At 44.0% G+C, this 24,694-nt stretch overlaps 1 protein-coding gene across 1 annotated transcript in view; it reads left to right on the forward strand.

Moving 5' to 3' along the window:
• Window positions 1–24,694, forward strand: part of LOC141166188 (TRPM8 channel-associated factor homolog) — a 191,490-nt gene that overhangs the window by 23,527 nt on the left and 143,269 nt on the right. Inside the window, exons 3-4 of the mRNA XM_073652638.1 lie at window positions 4,127–5,052; window positions 5,241–5,335. Coding sequence (XP_073508739.1) covers window positions 4,127–5,052; window positions 5,241–5,335 — 1,021 coding nt within the window. The remainder of the gene's footprint in view (window positions 1–4,126; window positions 5,053–5,240; window positions 5,336–24,694) is intronic.

Here is a 24,694-nt window from a genome sequence, read left to right on the forward strand (position 1 = left end):
TACTTACTCTCTTTTAACTATCTCACCGTCCATCCTCCCCATTCATCTCACCTCCTCCTCAGAATTATTCCTCAACATTCAATCCTGTATCTCCAAACACAGGCAGCCACCTCATGCTCTCTCCTACTCCCACCTGCTAACGCTTTCTCTACTTTTTCTCACTGCTGGCGACATCTATCCCAATCCTGGTCCTCCTCGCCATATCCCCACAATCACTTCTACCTCCTATCCACGACCTTCCACAAATTCTCGCAACCTTTCTAACCTTATACCCATCCAACTAATCCCCACTTCCTCATTTGCACTAACAGGAGCTCAATGGAACGCTAGCTCTGTCTGCAACAAACTTTCCTACATCCACAACCTTTTCATTAGTAACAATCTTTCCTTCCTCACCATCACCGAAACCTGGCTCACCCCCTCTGACTCAGCCTCCCCAGCCACACTTTCGTATGGCGTACTCCACCTTTCCCACCCCCCCTCCCCAACGGCAAACATGGTGGAGGCGTAGGTTTTCTCCTGTCAGATACCTGCCCCTTCATCCAAATCCCACTGCCACCCTCCGTTACTCTCCCCTCTTTTGAGGTGCACTGTGTGCGCATCTACTCCCCCTCCAACTTCCAACTGGCCGTCATTTACCGACCCCCAGGGCTAGCCACCACTTTCTTAGACCACTTCACCACCTGGCTGCTTCACTTCCTTTCCGCTGACATCCCCACTAACATAAAGGGTGACAACAACATCCCCACTGACACTTCCCACTCATCTTTCTCTAAGTTCCTATCACTCACTGGTCTTCCGCAGCCACTCATAAAGATGGCCACACGCTGGACCTCATCTTCACGCGCCTCTGTTCCCTATCTAACCTCTCTATATCTGTTCCCTATCTAACCTCTCTATCTCTCATTTCCCTCTCTCTGACAACAACCTACTCAGATTCTCTACCCTCTCCTCTCCAGGTCCATAATCCCCATTCCACAAACTTGCACACCCTCACAGAAACCTCAAACACCTTGACCTACACTCACTATCTGAGTCCCTCCTCCCTCTTACAGACATAGATTCTTTACACGACGCAGATGTTGCTGCTGCTTTATATAACACCACAATAGCTGTAGCTCTCAACTCGATCGCCCCTCTCACACATACCAAAACTTGCACAATCAACAGGCAACCCTGGCACACCAACCTTACTAAAGAACTGCGAAGGGCCTTCAGGGTTGCTGAGCGGAGATGGAAAAGGTCCCACTCCATTGAGCACTTCATCGCATTCAAAGAATCCCTCACTATTTTCAAGTCCACACTCACTGCAGCAAAACAAACATACTTCTCATCTCTCATATCTCCCTTGTCTCACAACCCTAAACAGCTATTCAACACTTTCAATTCTCTCCTCCATCCCCAGCACCTCCTCCCTCTTCTCTCATCTCAGCTGAAGACTTTGCCTCATTCTTCAAGCAGAAGATTGACACCATCAAACAATGCTTTTGCCTAAAGTCCCCACAGCCCCTCCTCATATCTACTCAACCACCTTCTTCCTCCAAACCCCACTTCTCCACCATTACCGAAGGCCAAGTCTCCTCTTTACTCTCCAAATCACACCTCACCACCTGTGAACATGACCCAATCCCATCCCACCTCATCCCTAACCTTACCACAGTCTTCATCCCAACCCTAACCCACCTCTTCAACCTGTCACTAACAACCGGTGTGTTCCCCTCATGTTTCAAACATGCCTCAATCACACCCATCCTCAAAACGCCCTCCCTTGACCCATCCTCCGTGACTAGCTACCACCCCATATCACTTTTCCCCTATGCCTCAAAACTACTAGAACAACATGTCCACCTTGAACTGTCCTCCTATCTCTCCTCATGCTCCCTCTTCGACTGCTTACAATCTGGCTTCTGACCGCATCACTCGACTGAAACTGCCCTGACCAAAGTCACCAACGACCTACTAACCGCCAAATCAAAGTGACACTACTCCATCCTCCTCCTCCTGGAGCTGTCATCTGCCTTCAACACAGTCGACCATTCCCTCTTACTACAGATTCTTTTAGCTCTTGGCATCACAGGCTTGGCCCTATCTTGGATCTCCTCATACCTAACATACAGGACATTCAACGTCTCCCACTCACGCACATCTCCTCATCTCGCCCCCTATCTGTCGGTGTCCCCCAAGGCTCAGTTCTAGGACCTCTACTCTTCTCCATCTAAACCTTTGGCCTGGGACAGCTCATAGAGTCTCACGGCTTTCAGTATCACCTCTATGCTGATGACACACAGATCTACCTCTCTGGACCCGATATCTCCTTCGTAGTAACCAAAATTCTGCAATGTCTGTCCGCTATCTCCTCCTTCTTCTCTGCCCGATTTCTAAAACTTAACATGGATAAAACAGAATTCATCATCTTTCCACCGTCTCATTCATCCCCCCCCATCGACCTATCTATCAACGTCAATGGCTGTTCACTCTCCCCAGTCCCACAAGCTCGCTGCCTTGGGTTAACCCTGGACTCTGATCTCTCCTTTAAACCACATATTCAAGCCCTTTCCACTTCCTGCCAACTCCAACTCAAAAATGTTTCCCACATCCGCGCATTCCTCACCAAAGACTCTGCAAAAACACTAGTGCATGCCCTCATCATCTCCCGCCTCAACTACTGCAACCTCCTGCTTTATGGCCTGCCTTCCAACACTCTCGCGCCCCTCCAATCTATCCTAAACTCTGCTGCTCGACTAATCCACCTGTCCCCCGTTATTCCCTTGCCTCTCCCCTCTGTCAATTCCTTCACTGGCTCCCCATTGCCCAGAGACTCAAGTTCAAAACCCTAACCTTGGCATACTAAGCCATCCACAACTTGTCTCCTCTATACATCTGTGATCTAGTCTCCCGGTACCTACCTGCATGCAACCTCCGATCCTCACAAGATCTCCTGCTCTACTCCCCTCTTATTTCCTCTTCCCACAATCGCATACAAGATTTTTCCCATGCATCACCCCTACTCTGGAACTCTCTACCCCAACACATCATACTCTCGCCTACCGTGGAAGCCTTCAAAAGAAACCTGAAGACTTACCTCTTCCGACAAGCCTACAACCTGCAGTAACCACCGCTCCACCACATTGCTGCATGACCACCTCTACCCCCACCTACTGTATCCTCACCAATCCCTTGTAGATTGTGAGCCCTCGCAGGTAGGGTCCTCTCTCCTCCTGTACCAGTCGCTGACTCACTTTGTTAAGATTATGTAAATGTTTTTGCTATGTATACCCCCTTTTTCACATGTAAAGCGCCATGGAATAAATGGCGCTATAATAATAAATAATAATAATAATTCAGCACCGTTCTTCTCTTCTGAGTGATGTCACCACTCTGGAGTCTCTCCTTGTCACACTGCATTTTGTGTGACCCAGATATCACTTTTAAAATGTAACTCTGTGGAGCATCAGAACAAGCCTCCATAGACTTACATTGTAAAAGAGACGTCTGGCTCACACATAGAGCATAGAGTGAGATGGATAGTTTAAAGTGTGATGACGTCACTGAAAAGAAGAGCAGGGCAGTGCTGGATACTAGAGAAGACAGCAGTGCATTTCCCTTATGCATTAGGGTAGTATGGGGGTTAATATGTTGAAAGTAATGTGGTAAAAGGATTAGAAGAAAAGGTTTTTTTGTGTCAGAAATAGCAACAGACTTGTTTATGGGATATATCTAGTAATGTATTTTAGCCCTATTCTATCTGTATACAACTGAAAGCAACTACCTTTTATATGTCTATTAATTCAATTCTTTACACTTTATCCTGAATAATTTTTGTCACTTTGCTTTATGCAGTTACAAGTCTAATGTAACTGTATTTATGTATGACCTACATTAACTAAATGGGGAATCGGGTGGGGGTTATTCAGTGCTAGCACTTGGTGCAGCTCAAGCTTTAGCCCATATTCACAACCAACTTCAGCATATTGATACATATTTTAATTGAACATATTGATACATTTTTTAATTGGTCAACCAACTGAATGTTTTATAATCCTGGCTCCTGTCATCTTGATATACAGGGTGTTTCAATGTTTCTTATCTCTTTGTGCTAATGTTTGTGATTATTCTCTCTTTGTAGAATGGACTTTACCACAAACCTAAAGACTTTCCTGCAAAATGTAACTAGTCTAGACATCATTGGGAGATGTATTCCTTCAGAACTTCTACTTCATGGAACTCTGACATTTCCAGTTGGAATGACTGATGATTATCAATGCTTTGTTGGAGCCGCCTTTTATGGCAGGGGACGTGTTGTTGTTGAGGGACATGAAGAATTTTTATCTAAACTTGAACTTAAGACTTTCACCATTAACACAATTTCTTGGTTAGACATGGGTAGAAAGGGGAAGATCGGTGTGAATAAAGAATTGAAAGCCCTTGCTGACATCTTGCAGAAAGAAGGCTTACCTTATGTAGTATCTGATTTGGTTCCAGAGCTCAGTGTATACTGCTGTGCATCTTACAGTGATGGGGAAGCAGAAAAAATCCAGCAGTTTGTGGCGGAGGGAGGAAGTCTTTTTATTGGTGGGCAATCTTGGTCTTGGTCCTACTCCAATCCAGATGTTGTTTCTCAATATCCTGGCAATAAAATCCTTAACAAATTTGGAATCACCATTCTGCCCTGGACAATTGAACCAAAGGTGTATAAAGCATTGAATCTTCAGACAGTAACTAACACATATCACTTCCCTAGAGCACTGTGCCAACTCTTGAAGGATCTGAAAAGTGTGGCTGAGCTAAAACCACCCCTGAGCTCCTGGATGTCCCAGCTCAAAAAGGATGTTACAAGTTTTTTGAAGTTACCGGCAAGTCCTATTGTTTCATCCATGTGGCAAGAGCTTTCAGACCTAGCTCAACCATTTAATTTGCCCAATGTTAGTAAAGATTATCCAGTAAAAAGCTGCTCTAAGGAGGCTTTCATCATGATCCTGGCCCAGGAAATGAGTTGCATGGATAAATTGAGTGATCCCTGTGTTACAGTGGATATTGCTGCAACAAATTTAGGTAATGAATCTAAAACTAAAATGTATACTTTGCAGATGATCAAATCCTATTTTGACAAAGCATTTTACACATACTGTTTTTTTCATAGAATCATAAAGTGATTCTTTTGCAATATAATATCCAAATATAACGTGTTTGTATAAACTAATTTGCAGTACCAAATATTTACTCAATTATATTACATGTAGGTTATGATGCCTGGAGAAGTACTGGACTTTACCTGCCTCCTAGAATAAAAGCAACACTTTTATTTCCAGCATCAGCTGTAGGCAAGGGTCTACAGGTAAGTTTTAGAATTGGAGTTACAACATATAATATTAAGTGCCCTAATCAAAGGGTTACTGTGATAGTATTAAACAACTGCATACATAGAGATATCCTTTAAATCTCAATATGCAAATAAATCTCCACCTCCTAACATAAAGTTGCTTTCAGGTCCAAAATTCTGTGCTTAATTATTTTTTAACCTATGTTAGTAGCAACCTACGCTATCTTTTAAATGTAGCTTTAAATCCCTATGAATAGATATAGATTTTAAAGACAATTCTGACCACCTGCTGCTGCAACTAGGGAGATCATACGAGGTTACTGCATATTGTCTTCTTATTAATTTCTATTTATGGCAATATGAAGTACCACTAGTATATTAAATGTTTGTACTTAAAGGTGTTCTCTATTACTGGAGAACCGGAGAACCCCTTCTTAAATGCCCCGAATAAGATAAAAACAACAGATACTTGTCTCCTGGACTGGCGCTGCTCTGGCAATGTTTGTTGGAAGGCTGCAGCACTCACATGATATAATATTGTCTAGTGAGACCCTGGAAACTCCATGCCAACATCACTGGAACAGTCTGGGAGGAGAGTATGTGTTTTTATTTTATTTGTGACATTGAAGCATTTAAGAAGGGGTGGCCACTTCCTCAAACCCTTCGCAAATGCTACAGTGCCTCAACTAAATACAATTTAATACTATATTTTCTCTTTTGATGTCTACAGGCAAATAGCATGTTACAGTGGTGTGAAAAAGTGTTTGCCCCTTCCTGATTTCTTATTCTTTTGCATTTTTGTCACATTTATATGTTTCAGATCACAAAACAAATTTAAATATTAGACAAAGATAACACATGTAAACACAAAATGCAGTTTTTAAATGAAGGTCTTTATTATTAAGGGGGAAAGTAATCCAAACCTACAGGGCCCTGTGTGAAAAAGTGATTGCCCATCCCCACTTAAACCACAGTTCATTTATATTTTATCACATCTTTGGGAAGCTGAGTTCAATTTCCCTAGCTACACACAGGCCTGATTACTGCCACACCTGTTCTCAGTCAAGAAATCTCTTAAATAGGACCTGCCTGACAAAGTGAAGTAGACCAGAAGATTCTCAAAAAGGCATCATGTTGCGATCCAAAGAAATTCAGGCACAAATGAGAAACAAAGTAATTGAGATCTATCAGTCTGTAATATGTTATAAAGCCATTTCTAAAACGTTGGGACTCCAGCAAACCTCAGTGAGAGCCATTATCCACACATGGCGAAAACATGGAACAGTGGTGAACCTGCCCAGGAGTGGCTGGCTAGCTCAAATTACCCCAAAAGTGCAGCAACAACTAATTCAAGAGGTCAGAAAAGACCCCACAAGAACATCCAAAGAACTTCAGACCTTGCCTAAGTTAAGGTCAGTGTTCATGACTCCACCATAAGAAAGAGACTTGGCAAAAATAGCATTCATGGCAGAGTTCCAAGATGAAAACCACTGCTGAGCAAAAAGAACATAAAGGCTCATCTCAGTTTTGCCAGAAAACATCTTGATGATCGCCAAGACTTTTGGGAGAGTACGCTGTGGACTGATGAGACAAAAGTTGAAGTCTTTGGAAGGTGTATGTCCCATTACATCTGGCATACAAGTAACACAGCATTTCAGAAAAGGAATATCATACCAGCAGTAAAATATGGTGGTGGTAGTATGATGGTCTGGGTATTTTTTGCTTCTTCAGGACCTGGAAGACTTTCTTTCTACCGAATGGAACTATGAATTCTGCTGTCTACTGAAAAATCCTGAAGGAAAATGTACGGCCATCTGTTCGTGACCACAAGCTGAAGCGCACTTGGGTTATGCAGCAGGACAATAGTGCAAAACACACCAGCAAGTTCACCTTTGTATGGCTTTAGAAAAACAAAATTAAGACTTTGGAGTGGCCTAATCAAAGTCCTGACCTTAATCCAATTGATATGCTGTGGCATGATGTGACATGCAGAAGTAGTGCTGTTGCAGAGTGTGCTTTGTTTTTTGGTCAATATGGCCGTGTGAGGGCTTATATTTTGCGGGACGAGTTGTACTTTTCAATGTCATTACTAGTTTTACCATATCGTGTTCGGGAAAACGGGAAATAAATTCCAAGTGAAGTGAAATTGCAATAAAAGTGCAATACCACAGATGTTTTTTTTTTTATTTATTTTACCACGTTCACTGAATGCTAAAACTGACATGCCATTATGATTCTACAGGTCATTACGAGTTAGCAGACATCAAACATGTATAGGTTCTTTTTTATTTAAGTGGTGAATAAAAATTATAAAGTTTGGTAAAAAAAAAAATAGCGTCATTTTCTAAGACCTGTAGCGTCTCCACTTTTCAGGATCTGGGGCCAGGTGAGAGCTTATTTTTTGCGCACCGAGCTGAAGTTTTTATTGATACCATTTTGGGGTAGATCCGATGTTTCTATCGCCCGTTATTGCATTTTATTGCAATGTTGTGGCGACCAAAAAACGTAATTCTGGAGTTTAGAATTTTTTCTTGTTGCGCCGTTTACTGATCGGATTAATTTTTTTTATATTGATAGATCGGGCGATTATGAACGCGGCAATACTAAATTTGTGTATGTAGGGTATTTTTTTTATTATTTTATTTTGAATGGGGTGAAAGGGGGGTGATTTAAACTTTTATTTTTTTAATTTTTTTTATATTCTTAAAAACTTTTTTTTTTCACTTTTTGCTTGCTTCTATAGTCTCCATAGGAGACTAGAAGCAGCACTTGTCTGATCACCTCTGCTACATACAGATGATCAGCAGATCACCTGTATGTAGCAGAAATGGTCCTGTGCTATGAGCGCCGACCACTAGGTGGCACTCATAGCGACCAGCTCATGACAACCACTGGAGTCTGCTGCAGACCCAGGGTTGTCATGACCACCCATCGGTGACCCGCGATCACGTGACGGGGTCACCGATGGGCGGGGTAAGTGACGCGCTTCCGGCGCGGCGCTGTTAAATGCCGCTGTCAGAGATTGACAGCAGCATTTAACATGTTAACAGCCACGGGTGGATTGCAATTCCACCCGCGGCTGTTGCGGGCACATGTCAGCTGTAATAATCAGCTGACATGTGCCCGGTTCAGTGCGGGCTCAGCGCCAGAGCCCTCACTGAATCGGGGGATTACAGCCTGTGCGTACTTATATGTCACAGGCTGTAAAAGGGCTAACACAACAAATCACTATAAGGAAAGAGTTCAAGATCCTGGGACAGATTGGAGAGTGTGAACAGAAAGAGAGACTGTCTTATATGAACTTGTTGCACCAGATTCATGCAGGCTTACAGAAAAGCTATCAGCCAGATGAGATCATTGAGGGGGTGGTGAAAGCGATCAGCCCAGGACTGAACCTCCGTAGTATGCTAGAAATGAAGAGTCAACTGACCTTGCAACAGCTGAAGATGATTTTAAAAGGACACTATAAAGAAGACAGTACTTCAGAATTGTCCCACCGACTCATTAACCTCTCACAGAAAAATAATGAATCACCCCAAAGTTTCTTGTTCAGAGCAATTGAACTGAAGGACAGACTGTTGTTTGCATCCAGAGATGTAGAAGCGGAAGAGAAGTTTGATGCTGGACTAGTCCAGAACAAGTTCTTGAGATCATTGGGAACAGGGTTAATCAGCAAAGACATCAAGTTGCAGCTGAAACAGTACCTAGAAGATCCTGGCATTCTGGACAAAGTTCTACTTGGAAAAAATTAATGAGGCAGCTAGTTTGAAGTCAGAGAGCGAACAGAAGTTAAAGAAAAGCTCTGCTGCTAAAATCACCAAAATGAGTCAGCTGATGTTGGAAACCTCCAGTGGCCAGCCTGAAGATCATCATGGAGACCCTCCAGTGCCGCCTCCGAGAGGGAACCTTACATCACCAACAAAAGAGAGAACTGCCAGTGCTGACTGGGAGGAAGTAATATGAGAACTGCGAGCCGAGTTGATTAAGGTGAAAAAGTTGATTCGTTCCAGGACAGAATTTGTATCCCTCACACCCAGGAGTGGGTTCCAAAACAGAAGATACCGGGCTTGTGAAGCGTGCCGTTCATCAAATCAGAGTACGGTGTGTGTGTCCACTGTCTAAATGTGGTGAGGAAGGACATTATGCCAAGGAATGCCAATGGTCACGGTCATTTGGGTTAAAAGACTGGAGGTTACCAGTGTTGTGTGACTGGTAACTGCGACACAGAGGAGGCCCCAGAAGCAAATCCAAATCTCACCAAACCCCAGAACGGCACATGAGGTAAAATGGCTGCGTCAGTACTATCCCCAAGTGTGTTCCCATCTACAAAAGCTGCAAGAGAGACAGGGGTATCAGTTACTTAATGCCCATTGCGGAGATCAAACAATGTACTCCTGGGAGGAGGATTCCTCGGTCAGTACAGATAGCCTCATCAGCCTAATCAGTGAAAGGTGCTTTATACAGTGCCAGCTAAATGGACTCTTGGTAAAAGCACTGTGGGACACAGGAGTCCAAGCAAGCCTTTTAAATGAAGAATGGAGAAGGTGCTACCTGCCACATACCTGCCTTCGGTCGCTAAAATAACTCTTAGGACCAGTGGAGCTCCACGGCAAAGCTGTCAAATAGACCGAAATCCCTTTCATAGGCTGGGTGGAAGTGACTTTACAACTGAGGGCCACAAAGAGCAGCAACACCATTAAGCTTTTGGTACCTTTTCTCGTGACCAGTGATCAGAATGTGGCAGATGATCCTATCCTGCTGGTGGATGCAATTGCCACATCACTTGCCATACCCAACGCCAAGGTGGAAAATGTGATTCATAAAATAAAGAAAGCACAGAATACAATGGACCTAAAAGAAGTCAAGGTAGGCTGGCGCATAGCCATCATCCCTGCAAACCAAATGGTGAGGATGAGGCATGGAGTCCGGGTAGAATCGGGAAGAAAAGTTCAGAAAAGACTGTTCATGCCAAAAGACTCCTCAGAACTTCAGGAAAGCCTAGTTCAAAGTGAGACTGTGCTTTAGATTTCTACTGGTGGGTTTGTTCAAGTGACAGTACCAGTAATGAATACTAAGAAACACGAAATTAGACTGGATCCAAAGACTGTGTTAGGTCACATTGAAACCATTAAAACGGTATATCCAACCAGTGTGAGACCCGCCCAGGGGTCTACAGTGAATTCAGTCTCCCCACCAAGGAACAGGAGCTGCCCAGGTGAAGAAATTGCACAACCCACCTTGGAGTCCTGGGATCCCCCAGTACCCCTGGAACACTTGTGTGCTGAAGATCGAGCGGTAGCAAAACAGATGCTGATAGAAGAGTGTCATGCATTCTCCAAAGATGACTCTCATATAGATTGTATCCCATCATTGCAGTTGAAAGTAAATTTTAAAGACACGACCCCAGTAACCAGAAGTTACATGTCTGTGCCAAAACCATTACACCGTGAAGTGAAAGAGTATTTACAAGACCTAATCAATAGAGGTTGAGTCCAAAAGTCAAAGTCGTCTTATTCCTCTCCTATTGTTTGTGTTAGGAAGAAGGATGGTACGTTGAGACTCTGCTGTGATTACCCGAAACCAAACCGAAAGTCAGTACCTGATCGGCACCCAATACCACCCAAGATATGCTGGATAACCTATCAGTAAGTACCTGGTTCTCTGTCCTCAATCAGGGTAAGGCATACCACCAAGGGTTTGTCGAAGAGTCCAGTAGACCCTTGACAGCATTCATCACACCGTGGGAATTTTATGAGTGGACCTGCATACCATTTGGGCTCAGTTCAGCTCCACCACAATTCCAGAGGAGCATGGCGACATGTTTAGAAGGATTGAGGGATGATATCTGCCAGTCGTACTTGGATGACAATGTGGTACACAGCAAAACCTTCCGGGAGCATGTTGAACACGGGAGGACCGTACTCCAGCGGTATCAACAACACGGAGTTAAGTTGACCCCAAAGAAGTGTGAACTGTTCAAAAGGCAAGTCTGATTTCTAGGGAAAATTGTGTCCGGAGAAAGCTATACCATGGACCCAGCAGAAATCGCTCCGTTACTGGCCTTAAAAGACACAATGCCGTTTCGTCCCAACAGCCCATTCTCTGGACAGCAGACCACCAGGAGGTATTGGAAGAACTAGTAGACTACCTGGTAAAACCACCCATCTTGGGATATCCAGATTTCAACTTACCATTTGTTCTTCATTGTGACGCTTCTCAATTTGGACTGGGAGCTGCCCTGTATCAGCATCAAGATGGAAAATTGAGAGTCATCGATTACAGTTCTAGAACATTGACAGATGCCGAGAAGAATTACCATCTACATTCCGGAAAATTGGAGTTCCTGGCACTGAAATGGGCTATCTGTGAACGATTTAGAGATTATCTCTATTATAGCAAAGAGTTTGAGGTATACACTGACAACAACCCTTTGACCTATGTCCTAACTACAGCCAAACTGAATGCAATGGGTCAGAGATGGGTAGCTGAACTAGGTGATTTCAATTTCAGCATCAAGTACAGGCCAGGAAAATGCAATGCGGATGATGACGGATTGTCAAGAATGCCACTACAGCTTGAGGAGTTCATGAAAGAATGCTCAGAGGAAGTCAGTCTTGAAGCAATTGAGAGCACTATACAAGCTTATCAGGAGGAAGACACACCATTGTGGTGTCCATTGATGGTGGAAACCACCATAAAAGCGAGAGAACAAGATCACCTCCGGTCTATTCAACAAGTACCAAAAGGGAAAATACGTAGAGCATAACGGGAAGATCAGATAATTGGTAGAATACTACTTTATGTGTACCAAAATCGGTTTCCAAGTAAACGAGAGAGAGAGATAACGAGTCAACAGCAGTATCTGTTTTAATTAAACACTTCGCGTCAGAGCCTGTTTTTGCTTTCGTGACCAGGCCAATTTTTTTCAATTCTGACCACTGTCCATTTATGAAGTAATTACTCTGGAATGCTTCAACGGATTCCCCTGATTCTGAGTTTGTTTATTTCGTAACATATTGTACTTCATGATAGTGGTAAAATTTCTTCGATATCACTTGCGTTTATTTGTGAAAAAATTGGAAATGTGGCAAAAATTTTGAACATTTTGCAATTTTCAAACTTTGAATTTTCATGCCCTTAAATCAGAGAGATATGTCACAAAAAATAGTTAATTAATAACATTTCCCACATGACTACTTTATATCAGCACAATTTTGGAACCAAAATTTATTTTTGTTAGGAAGCTATAAGGCATAAAAGTTGACCAGCGATTTCTCATTTTTCCAACAAAATTTACAAAAACTTTTTTTAGGAACCACATCTTATTTGAAGTGACTTTGAGGGGCCTTTATGACAGAAAATACCCAAAAGTGACACCATTCTAAAAACTGCACCCCTCAAGGTGCTCAAAACCACATTGAAGAAGTTTATTAACCCTTCAGGTGTTTCAAGGGAATTTTTGAAATGTGGAGGAAAACAATGAACATTTAACTTTTTTTTCACAAAAATGTTACTTAAGGCTATGTGCCCATGATGCAGAAATGAAGCAGAAAATTTCTGCTTCATTTCTGCAAGTAAAAACGCATGCGGAATTCCGCACGCATTTATCACGCTTTTATCGCGCGATTTGCACATGCGGAATTGCCTTGCGTTTTTTAATGCATTGAAAAAGGCAATTCCGCTTGCGGAAACGCAAAATTAATGAGCATGCTGCGGATTTTTGAATGCAGCATAAACACTGTGGAAAAATCCGCAGCGTGGGCATAGAACTTGCGGAATCCCCTTGGGGACCATGGGGTGCGGATTACCAAGCGTTTAACAAGCGTTTACGCTGCGGAAATTCCGCAGCGTAAACGCTTGAAAAACGCTACGTGGGCACGCAGCCTTAGACTCAATTTTTTTTATTTTCACAAGGGTAACAGGAAAAAATGGACTACAAAATTTGTAGTGCAATTTCTCATGAGCGCGCTGATACCCCATATGTGAGGCAAAACCACTGTTTGGGCGCACTGCAGGGTTCGGAAGGGAAGGAGCGCCATTAGACTTTTTGAATGTAAAATTTGTTTGAATAATTAGCGGACGCCATGTTGAGTTTGGATAGCTCCTGATGTGCCTAAACAGTGGAAACCCCCCACAAGTGACACCATTTTGGAAACTAGACCCCTTAGGGAACTTACCTAGATGTGTGGTGAGCACCTTGAACCCAAAGGTGCTTCACAGAAGTTTAAAATATTGAGCTGTAAAAATTAAATTTTTACTTTTTTCCCACAAAAACGTTTTTCATCCCTTAATTTTGCATTATCATAAGGGTAATAGGAGAAATTGCACCATGAAATTTGTTGTGCAATTTCTACTGAACACACTGATACCCCATATGTGGAGGAAAACCACTGTTTGGGCGCATGGCAGGGTTTGGAAGGGAAGGAGCGCCATTTGACTTTTTGAATGTAATATTTGCTTGAATAATTAGCAGACGCCATGTTGCATTTGGGGAGCCCCTGATGTGCCTAAACAGTGGAAACCCCCCAAAAGTGACACCATTTTGGAAACTAGACCCCTTAGGGAACTTATCTAGATGTGCGGTGAACACCTTGCACCCCCAGGTGCTTCACAGAAGTTTATAATATTGAGCCATAAAAATAAAATTTTCACATTTTCCCACAAAAAATGTTTTCATCCCCTAATTTTGCATTATCATAAGGATAACAGGAGAAATTGCACCATGAAATTTGTTGTGCAATTTCTCCTGAGTACGCCAATACCCCATATGTGGGGGAAAACCACTGCTTTTGTGTATGGCAGAGTTCGAAAGAGAAAGGAGCGCTATGTTGGCTGGGATAGGTTGCAGACACCATGTCACATTTGTAGAGTCGCTGACATGCCGAAACAGCAGAAACTCCCACAAGTGACCCCATTTTGTAAACTGCACCTCTCAAAGAATTCATCTAGGGAAGTAGTGAGTATTTTTTAATTTATACCATTGGGCAGTGAAGAAAACATAACTATATTTTTACCACAAAAAATGTTTTACCCTCAGATTTTACATTTTCACACAGGGCAATGGGTAAAAATGGTGCCAAAATGTGTCACACAATTTCTTCTAAAAGAGGCAATACCCCATATGTGGCTGTATCATACCGCTTAGCCATACGGCGAGATCTGGGAGGGACGGAGCGCTATTTGACAATTGGAGAACAAATTATTGTAGAATAGGCATTTGGATTTGGGAGCACAAAATTTTCTGAATTTCTTTTGGGGGGCAAGGGCCATTTCGCTTTTCCAGAGCCTTTCTGCTACCAGTAACTTGGAGTCCCTTATATTTTTAATAGATAACGGACCTGAGTGGGGGCTAGATTTTTTTAAGGACTGAGTTGAAGCTTTTATTGGGAACATTTTACGTAATATTTATCCAGCGCTCTAGGCTGAGCACTTACATTGGGGTTTCCATCTAAATTTCCAAGTGATGTAATTCAGATGAAACCCCTGCGGGATCCATTCACTGTAATGAGGCAGCAGAGTTACTCTGGACTCCGTCTGGCCTTTGTTTAGCGGTGTCCTTTTTTTCAGAAGTGCACAAAACTGTGGCCAACCGCACTTTTATGCACGCCTAAAAAAACTGACACCGTGGGATCACAGGCCAGACGGCATCCACAGTGGCCTATATCTGCCTCATTACAGGGAATCTTCCATCATGGGTTCCGTCTGAATCACGTATTTCAGAGATTTACACGGAAACTCTGGTGTAAGTGCTCAGCGCAGAGCGCAGGATAAATGTGAGCAGAGCCTTACTGCGATCTTTGGGAGACATAATAAACAAATCAGTAGCAGGTGAAGAATTGTTTTTATTTATTTTTTACGCCGTTCCTCGTGCGGCATAAATGATGACATTACTTTATTCTTCGGGTCGGTGCGATTACAGAGATACCAGATTTATATCGGGTTTTTATGACTGACAGCTGTCACACACTAAAAGATGCTTTTTTTTTAAAATCTAGTTTTTGCATCGCCATATTTTGAGAGCTATAATTTTTCCATATTTCGGCCAACAGTCATGTGACGGCTTGTTTTTTGCGGGACAAGTTAACATTTTTATTGGTACCATTTTTGGGTACGTGACATTTTTTGATCACTTTCTATTCCGTTTTTTAGGAGGTAAAATTAACAAAAACCAACAATTCAGGAATTGTTTTTTGAGGTTTTTTTTATGCTGTTCTGCGTGTGGTAAAAGTGATAAGGCAGCATCATTCTTCGGGTCAGTACGTTTACAGCAATACTACACTTACTGTATATTTTTTTTATGTTTTGGCGCTTTTACACAATAAAACAATTTTATAGAAAAAATATTTTTTTTCCTCGCTTTATTCTGAGAGCTATAACTTTTTTATTTTTCATCTGATGGAGCTGTATGGCAGCTTTTTTTTTGCGGAACAAGATGACGTTTTCAGCAGTACCATTTTTATTTCCATTTTGCTTTATGATCGCATTTTTTTCCACTTTTTCTTTGGCGATATGATGAAAAAGCATAGTTTTTTGCTCCATTTTTTATTTATTTTTATTACGGTGTGCACAGAAGGAGTTAATTGGTGTGACAGTTTTATAGATCGGGTTGTTTTGGACGTGGCAATACCAAATATGTGTACTTGTTTTGTTTTTGCATAAATATACGGATTTATTGGTTTAATATTTTATTTATTTATTTTTATTTATTTTGTGATTTTTTTTAACAGTTTGAAAACATTTTTTAGACTTTTTTTACATTTTTACTTAGTACTGTATGGGACATTAATTTTTATTTTTCTAATCACTGTTCTTATGCAATGCAATAGACATGTATTGTATTGCACGAGAACTTTGCTGACAGTTTCACAGTCAGTGTCTCCTGCTAGACTTCAGCTGCAGGCTGAGTCTAGCAGGACACCACACATGGCAAATCCGGAGGCTTTTATGTGATCTCCGGCTGCCATGACAACGGTAGATCCTGTCAGACATCAGGGGGCCGTCGGAGAGGTAAGTGGACGACCCCCTCTCCTCTCACTATCTTCTAAATGCCGTGATCACTATAGATCGCGGCATATAGAAGATAGCAAAGGGTTAACATCATTGGGACCTGATCCAATCAGGTCTCGATGATGTCCCCTGTCAGAGCTGTTGCTCTGCACCGCACCGGCAGGACTCTGGGGGTCCTGAGGGCTGCGGGACCACCGACCGTTCATAAACGTCGGCGCTACACAGAGCCCAGGCAGCGCCGACGTTTATGTACAGTGGGCGGTCTGGAAGCGGTTAAAGAATGGACGAAGTTCTACCTCAGTGAAGACGGTATTCTGTATCGTAAAGGAGGACAATACCGGCAGTTGGTACTACCCAGAGTATTCCGTAGGTTGGTCTTCAATGAACTCCATGAAAACATGGGACACCTGGGAGTGGAAAGGACAACCAACTTGATCCATGAACGTTTCTTCTGGCAATACATGCAGAGAGATATTGAGAGGTACGTAACCAGGGAGTGTGGGTGTCTGAAAGATAAACGCGCCAACACATTAACCTGGGCACCTATGGGCAACATCCAAACTACATATCCATTTGAGATGGTCTCAATAGACTTTCTACATCTCGAGATGTGCAAGGGTGGTTACAAATACATCTTGGTGGTGATGGACCTTTTCACTCGATTTGCTTAAGCATATGCCACCACGAATAAATCAGGTCGAACAGCGGCAGAGAAGATCTTCAATGATTTTGCTTTGAGTTTTGGGTTCCCTACGAGGTTACACCATGACCAAGGAAGAGAATTTGAGAACCAGCTCTTTGCCCAGCTAGGAAAGTACTGTGGAATTCAGAGATCCCACACAACGCCCTATCACCCAGAGGGTAATGGACAAGTGGAACGTATTAACTGGACATTATTGTCGATGTTGCACACTTTAACAGCTAGTGAGAAGAAAGACTGGAAGAGTTCTCTGTCAAAAGTGGTACATGCCTATAACTGTACAAAGAGCGATGCAACGGGTTACTCACCCTTTTTCCTATTGTATGGATGATCGCCAAGGCTACCAATTGACATCATGTTCGATACTCCAGTGTCAGAGACTTACAGAATGTATCCGGAGTACGTTCGGAAATGGAAGGAACGGATGGCACGGACATACAACATAGTCTCCAAAGTGATTATGTAAGGACAGAGCAAGAGTAAGGAGTACTATGATCGAAAATGTTATGGAGCAGAATTGGCACCGGGAAGCCGGGTGCTAGTCAAGAACGTACGTGAGAAAGGCGGTCCAGGAAAACTTTGTTCGTACTGGGAAGACAAAGGGTATGTGGTCGTAAGGAGGAAAGCTGATGACAGCCCAATGTAGGAAATCCGATTGGAAACGGGAGACAAGGAAACCAGAATAGTCCATTTGAATTTACTACTACACTGTGATTATCTCCCACCACAACAAGACTTCCCAGAAGCAGACCGACATCGTCCGAGATCGACTAAGGGACCACCACGGACTGAAGCTCTGGAGGTAGATAGTGAACTTGAAAATTTCGATGGAGAAGAACACACCTTTGTATTTCTCGGACCAGCAAGGAGAGGGATGTACCACCCTCAGGACAGTGAACTAAGTCCTGAGGCTCCAGAGTTCGTACCAAGGAGTACAGATGAAGTCCAATTCAGATCTGATGATTGAACACCTGTCCTTGAAGAGACCGATCAACACTCAGGAGGAGCGGTATTACCAGTCTGTGCGGAAACAGATGACTCAGGAGAAGTACATGAACTCACAGAGGCAGCTCCAAGAGCATCTGAGGAAGCATGGGAAATGAGTGCGGTGGAAGAAACTTCTGTGACCGAAGAACCCGTGGTCTCTAAGGAACAACCCACCAGGAGGATGTCGACTTGAGAAGTGAGGAAGACCGTGATGCTGACGTATGAGACACTTAGTGAACCGAGTCAAGTGCCAAGGACTGTCGACTTGAAACAGGTATCTCTGCCTGGTGACCAGGTAAGCCCACTTGAGTGGTATTCACAACCGAGAGGCAGTATGGAAGATGATGCCTACTGGAAAGACTTGTTTTCATGCTTTGATTTTTCTTAAAAGACTTTGTAGAAACAAAGAACTGTTAAAGCATAGATAGGGAGAGCAGGTTGAAGACATACGAAAAGCTCCAGCTGAAGAGTTGCTGATTGTTTTAATTGTGCTAATTGTTTATTTCTTACAGGCATCCTACAAGAAAAAGGTTGTAAGATTAGGTTGTTATCAATGTTTATGAATGTTATACCAATTTTACAATGCCAATTTGTATATAAACCTATACAACTTTAACGACTGTCTCAGAGTTGGTCAGATTGACCAATTAAGACAAATGTCGAGTACTACATTCAAAAAGGAGGGAAGAGTGTGACATGCAGAAGTAGTGCTGTCGCAGAATGTGATATGCAGAAGTAGTGTTGTTGCTTTAAAAGCATTCAGCAACTATTAGAAGTAACAGAAGCACATGAGACAGGAAGTGTTGTGCTCCAGAAGCATCCAGCAACTAGAAGGGTTAACACAATCACAGAAGAAAGGGAGTGTTTTAGCAGAGCCCAAGGGGGATTGTGGGGAAGTGGTTTACTGGAGCCAAAGAGAAAGGTGGTGTGTGAGTTCTGCATCTGACAGAAGTGCCCCTGCAAGGGAAAAGGATTCAAGTCAGGAGTGACGCTAAGCACAGGCCAAGTAGAGTTCCTGAACTAGCAGTGCAGAGTATTGTCAAGCAGAAAGATAAGGACTGTAAGAAATGGTGTCACATGGATCATCTCCCTCAGCAACCCCCCCCCCACCATCTCACTGTGCTGTAAAGAATGCTGTGTTCATTAATGTGCCTTTGCATTAGAACTGTGCTGTCCTGTACTACTGGAAAGACGGTGAACTGCTGTGCTGTGCTGCTAAGGAAACTGTACTGTTTGTCACTGGAGCCTGTTGCTCATAAGACTTAACTTGCACTGGCTGTGCGGCTTCTTATTAAATGCTACCGTTCTATCGTTTATAAGGACTCTTTTCAAGTGTGTCTGGTCAACAAGTGAAACAATCTACGTGTCTGTGCCTGAGGGTCAATACTAGTGTTGAGCCACCCCCGTAGTGTTCGAGTTCGGTTCGGTTCGTCGAACACCCGTGTGTTCGCCGAACTGTTCGTCGAACTGTTCGTCGAACACCTTCGAACACCGTTAAAACCAATGGCAGGCAAACAAAAACACATAGAAACACATAGAAAACACCTTCAAAGGTGTCCAAAAGCTGACAAACTGCTCAGAAGACACAACTAACACATGGAAAAGTGACAAGTACATATAGTCATGAGAAAAGAAAAGAGGTGGAGGAGTAAAAGGAGGGGGAGACACAGATATAGGCATGTCATGCCCTTCTAAAATCCAAAAAGTGAGAAGCCGACACGTTCAGTCCGCTCCTGCCCGTGCCACCTCCGTGTCGCCGGGTTTGTGCCAGAGCCGCGGTGAACCCTGACGGCCAGCCCCCCTCTCCCAATACTGGTGCCTGTCCCCTGGTGGGTCGAGTGAGCCCCCCTGTGGTGGAGGCAGCTCTAAGCTTTTTAATTTAAATTGTCTCTCTAATTTGAATGAATACACTTTAAATCCATTTACAAGGATCTATTGGAGGGCAAGTCTCATGCCAGCAGCCGCATAATTCCAGCTCCAGTAGCGTCCACTAAAGCTGCTGCAGTTAAAAAGCTTTTATAAGGATCGAGCTCGGCTGTCCACCGCAAGGCATCCTACTGCCAGTCCCAGCCCCTATGCTTTGGGGTGCCTCCTGATGCTCTTCACTGAGTATCCCTTGGTCCCGAAGCATTTCCTTTGAAAAAATTAAGTGTCCAAACTACAGGTGGTGTAGCTTGCTTAACAGCCGGGATAATCCGCTGACTAGCAGACACTGCTACTAGGCACAAAGTATTTCCTGGGCTAGATGCAGTTAAAAATTTGTAATTAGATACTCTCGTTGGATGCTGAGAAAGCATTCCATAGAGTCTTCTGGCACGCCATATATGATTCTCTTAAAAAGCTTGGGGTAGGGGTCTAGGGGACCCTTTCATAGCCAAAATCACGGCCCTGTATCGCAATACGTCACCTAGGCTGAAGATAAATGGAACTGTAGCACCCTGAGGGCTCGGTTGCTACAGAGGTATTGCACCTCACCCAGAGGTGTGATATCTCACTCTCAGGTAAGGATGGAGTGTGGATCAGGACCCGACACCTGCATGCATTACACCACATTGCCGTGGGGCAGGGCGACCAATATGCCCCTGAGATGGGCACGACAGTCCCTGTCCCTGGTTGGAGTGGGGGGAGGGAACACTGAGGAAGGGGAACCCTGTAGTGCAGGAGCAGGGAGGAAGCAGTTCCTGGGTGCATTGAGAAGGGAGTATAAAAGGTGGGCACCATCTTAGTTCAGTGCAGAGAAGTCTGAGCAGAAGTGGCAGGGAGCAGGGGCTCTGCATGAGCTCTGCTCCGGAGGCGGGCCTAGTAACAGAGGCCCAGGCCTGGAAGAGGGAGAAGGAAGGAAGAGGAGCGGAGAAGGCTCCAGGAACGAGGAACGAAGGGATCCCAGGGGTGCGGACGGGCGAGTCGCCACCGCACGCCCGAATCCACCTGCATGGAGGGGTCAGGCCAAAGGGGGAGACCGGTCCCCGAAACTAGTGGAGGCAGGAAACGACCCTCAGCTAGAAACCGGAGGCTGTGACATTTTATGTGGCGCAGCCCCTCGCTACACCCGCTAGGAGGGCAGCACATAGGGTCAGGGAAACTGGCGCCAAGTTTACCAAGAGGAGGCCCGAGGCAGCCGGACAGAATGGTTGGTAAGAAAGGCCAGACAAAGGACACACAAAGGGGGTCCTGTGAAGCGCTCCAAAGTTATCTGGGAGTTGTCTGAGCCCCTCACCTGGTGAGCACAGTACGACGTGGGCAGCCGTTACCTGCAGACGTGGTCTGGATACTAAGAACTGTGAGTAAAGGCTCTGGACTGCATCACTGACTCCGTGTCGTTACTGCTGCTGCCCTGCACCATCACTCCCATCCTCCGCATACACTGCCCTGAGGCTATACTCCTCCCGTGGGGAGTTATGCTACGCTCTGCTGCACCCACAACACCAGCCTCAGCGGTCTGCCCTGGAGCGGCGGTTCACTCTGACCGCAATCCACGGGTGGCGTAGTCGGACATTTAAACATCAAAACCACATAAATAGTTCCGCCACTGGTTTGACCGCCCTGAGCCACGGAACCGGGTCGCCGCCACGGAGACTACAACCACCAGCATCCACCAAAAAGGGTCCGGCTCCGGGTGTCCCAAGGCCCAGGGGGCGCGTCAGAACATTTTCATCACCTTTCACAATCACCAATGGGACAAGGCAGGGATGTTCTCTGTCCCCTCTCTTATACATCCTAGTGACGGAGCACCTGCTCTCATCAATTCGCCATAACCCCAATATTAGGTGGATTGAGGTGGGAGGCACCGAGTACAAGTGCTCTCTATTTGCTGATGATGTCCTAGTATATATCACTCAATCACATATATCCATCCATGCTGTTATGGCTGAAATAGATCACTTTGTTACATGGTCAAATTTTAAAATCAATGCAGCGAAGTCTGAGGCCCTCGATGTCTCCCTCCCCAAATCCATATAGGATTCCATCCAGTGCAACTTTCCCTTTGCCTGGCCCTCACAGGGTATCAAATACTTAGGAATTCCTATTCATAGAGACCTCTCCCATCTATGTTATCTTAATTTTGGGCCCTTTATTGAACAACTCCATACAGACCACGGTTGGCAAGTTAGAACTGTAAGATTCACTACGTGAACCACTGGTGTTTTGTGGAAAAGCACATGTACACTGTGTTCCAAATTATTATGCAAAAAGTGTTTAGGAGTGATAAGGGAAGAATTTGTTTGTTTGTCAGTTAAACTCATTGATGGTGATGTGTGTCAGGGCTCTTTATATCACTGTAAGCAATTGCAGACACCTGTGCTAATTAGTTTGGCAGGTGTGTCCAATGAAAGGCAAGACTACTTAAGAAGGCTGTCTCACATTATTAAGCAGCCTACATTTTCTGCCAAAATGGGAAAGAAAAAGGATGTGTCGGCTGCTGAGAAGCAACAAATTGTGGAGTGTTTAGGTCAAGGCATGACTACAATCAACATTGTGCGATGATCAGGATGAAGTGTCTTGGCAATCAAGAACTATGTAGCTGATTCACAGTACACACGTGTGCGTGCTGATAAGGGCAAATTGAGGACTCTTTCCTACAGGCAATTACGTCAGGTTAAAAGAGCAGCGGCAAAAAAGCCTTGTCATAGCAGCAGACAAGTTTTTGAAGTTGCTGGTGCCTCCAACGTCCCCCGAACAACAAGATGCAGGGTCCTTCAGAGGTTTGCAGCTGTGCATACGCCATCCTGTCGACCTCCTCTATCCACTTCACACAAGCAGAAACGGCTCCAGTGGGCCAAACATTACATGAAGACTGATTTCAAAACTGTTTTGTTCACGGATGAGTGCCATGCAGCGCTCGATGGTCCAGATGGATGGAGTGGAGGATGGCTGGTTGATGGACACCCCACGCAAACACGGCTACAGCGCCAACAAGGAGGAGGTGGAGTAATGTTTTGGGCTGGAATCATGGGGAGAGAGATTGTCGGCCCCTTTAGGATCCCTGAAGGCGCTAAAGATGAACTCCATAATGTATGTGGATTTTCTCAAACAGCACTTCCTGCCATGGTTCAAGAAGAAGAACCGTGTATTTCACAGCAAGATCATTTTTTTGCATGATAATGCACCATCTCATGCTGCACATAAAACATCTGCATCTCTGGCTGATATGGGCATAAAAGGGGACAAACTTATGGTGTGACCCCCATGCTCCCCTGACCTCTACCCCATTCAGAACCTCTGGAGCATCATCAAAAGGAGTGTCTATGATGGCGGGAGGCAGTTCACATCTAAGCAACAGCTCTGGGAGGGTATTCTGTCCTCATGCAAAACAATTGAAGCAGAAACCATCCAAAACCTGACAAATTCAATGGACGAGAGAGTTCAGAAGCTCCTTTCGAACAAGGGGTCCTATGTGAAAATGTAACATCACCTAGAATAAAGTTTTGAGTTGAAAACTGTTTGATTTCAGTTTCTAATAACCTGCTAATGCTTATAATTTCAAAAATGACCATTTTTTTTGTCTTTATTAAAATGAAAAGGTTGATCGAAAAGTTTGGCGGATCTAAGAGTGTGGCAACCCAGTAGTCATGATTACTTCGAATTCTGACAATATGAGGGTCATGTTGCAGGTAGTTCAGCAAGAAGGCACTTATGTGTCTTGCGCATCTCGGAGCCCCAAAATTATTTTCCGGGCTAGATGCAGCTAAAAATTATTATTAATTTTAAATCTGGTGGAGCTTAGTATAGATGGCCTAATAGGATCAGTGCTGCACACTGCTACAAAGCCCAAATTATTTTCCAGCCAAGATACAGATACACATGATTAGTAATTTTAAATCTGGTGGAGCTTATTATAGATGGCCTAATAGAATCAGTGCTGCACACTGCTACAAAGCCCAAATTATTTTCCAGCCAAGATACAGATAAACATGATTAGTAATTTGAAAGCTTAAAACGGTTGGTAGGGTGATTTTAACCAATCATCCATCTTTTACTCTCCCCCGGATGACACAGGGGTAGAAAAGTCATTTCGGATCCATGATTTGTTCATCTTTATGAACGTGAGTCTGTCTACATTATCAGTGGAGAGCCGCGTGCGCTTATCAGTCAGCACACCACCAGCAGCGCTGAACACACGTTCAGACAGAACGCTGGCTGCCGGGCATGACAAGATCTCCAAGGCGTAAGTGGCTAGCTCCGGCCATTTATCCAGATTGGAAGCCCAAAAAGAGCAAGGGTCCAGTGACACAGTCATGGCTTCAATGTTTACTTGGAGATACTCCTGTACCATCGTCTCTAGGCGTTGACTATGTGTCAGACTTCTTGTCTCCTGTGGCCTTGCAAAGGATGGGCTAAAAAAGTGGTGAAATGATTGCGCAAAATTGATGTTACCAGCAGATACTGTGGTTCTGTTATGGTTTGAGTGCTGAACACTTGACGGTCCCACGGTTGGCAAGTTGGAACTGTGAGATTCACTACGTGCACCACTGGTGTTTTGTGGAAAAGCACATGTAAGATTCTGCAACAGTCTCTGCTGATACTCCTGCATGCGTGCATCCCTTTCTATGGCAGGAATAATTTCTGCAAATTTACTTTTGTACCGGGGATCTAACAGTGTGGCAACCCAGTAGTCAGGATTATTTCTAGTTCTCACAATTCGAGGGTCATGTTGCAGGTAGTGCAGCAAGAAGGCACCC

The sequence above is a fragment of the Phyllobates terribilis genome, unplaced genomic scaffold, assembly GCF_046119375.1.
Source record: "Phyllobates terribilis strain yellow unplaced genomic scaffold, ASM4611937v1 Scaffold_11__3_contigs__length_659146591, whole genome shotgun sequence".
Taxonomy (NCBI): domain Eukaryota; kingdom Metazoa; phylum Chordata; class Amphibia; order Anura; family Dendrobatidae; genus Phyllobates; species Phyllobates terribilis.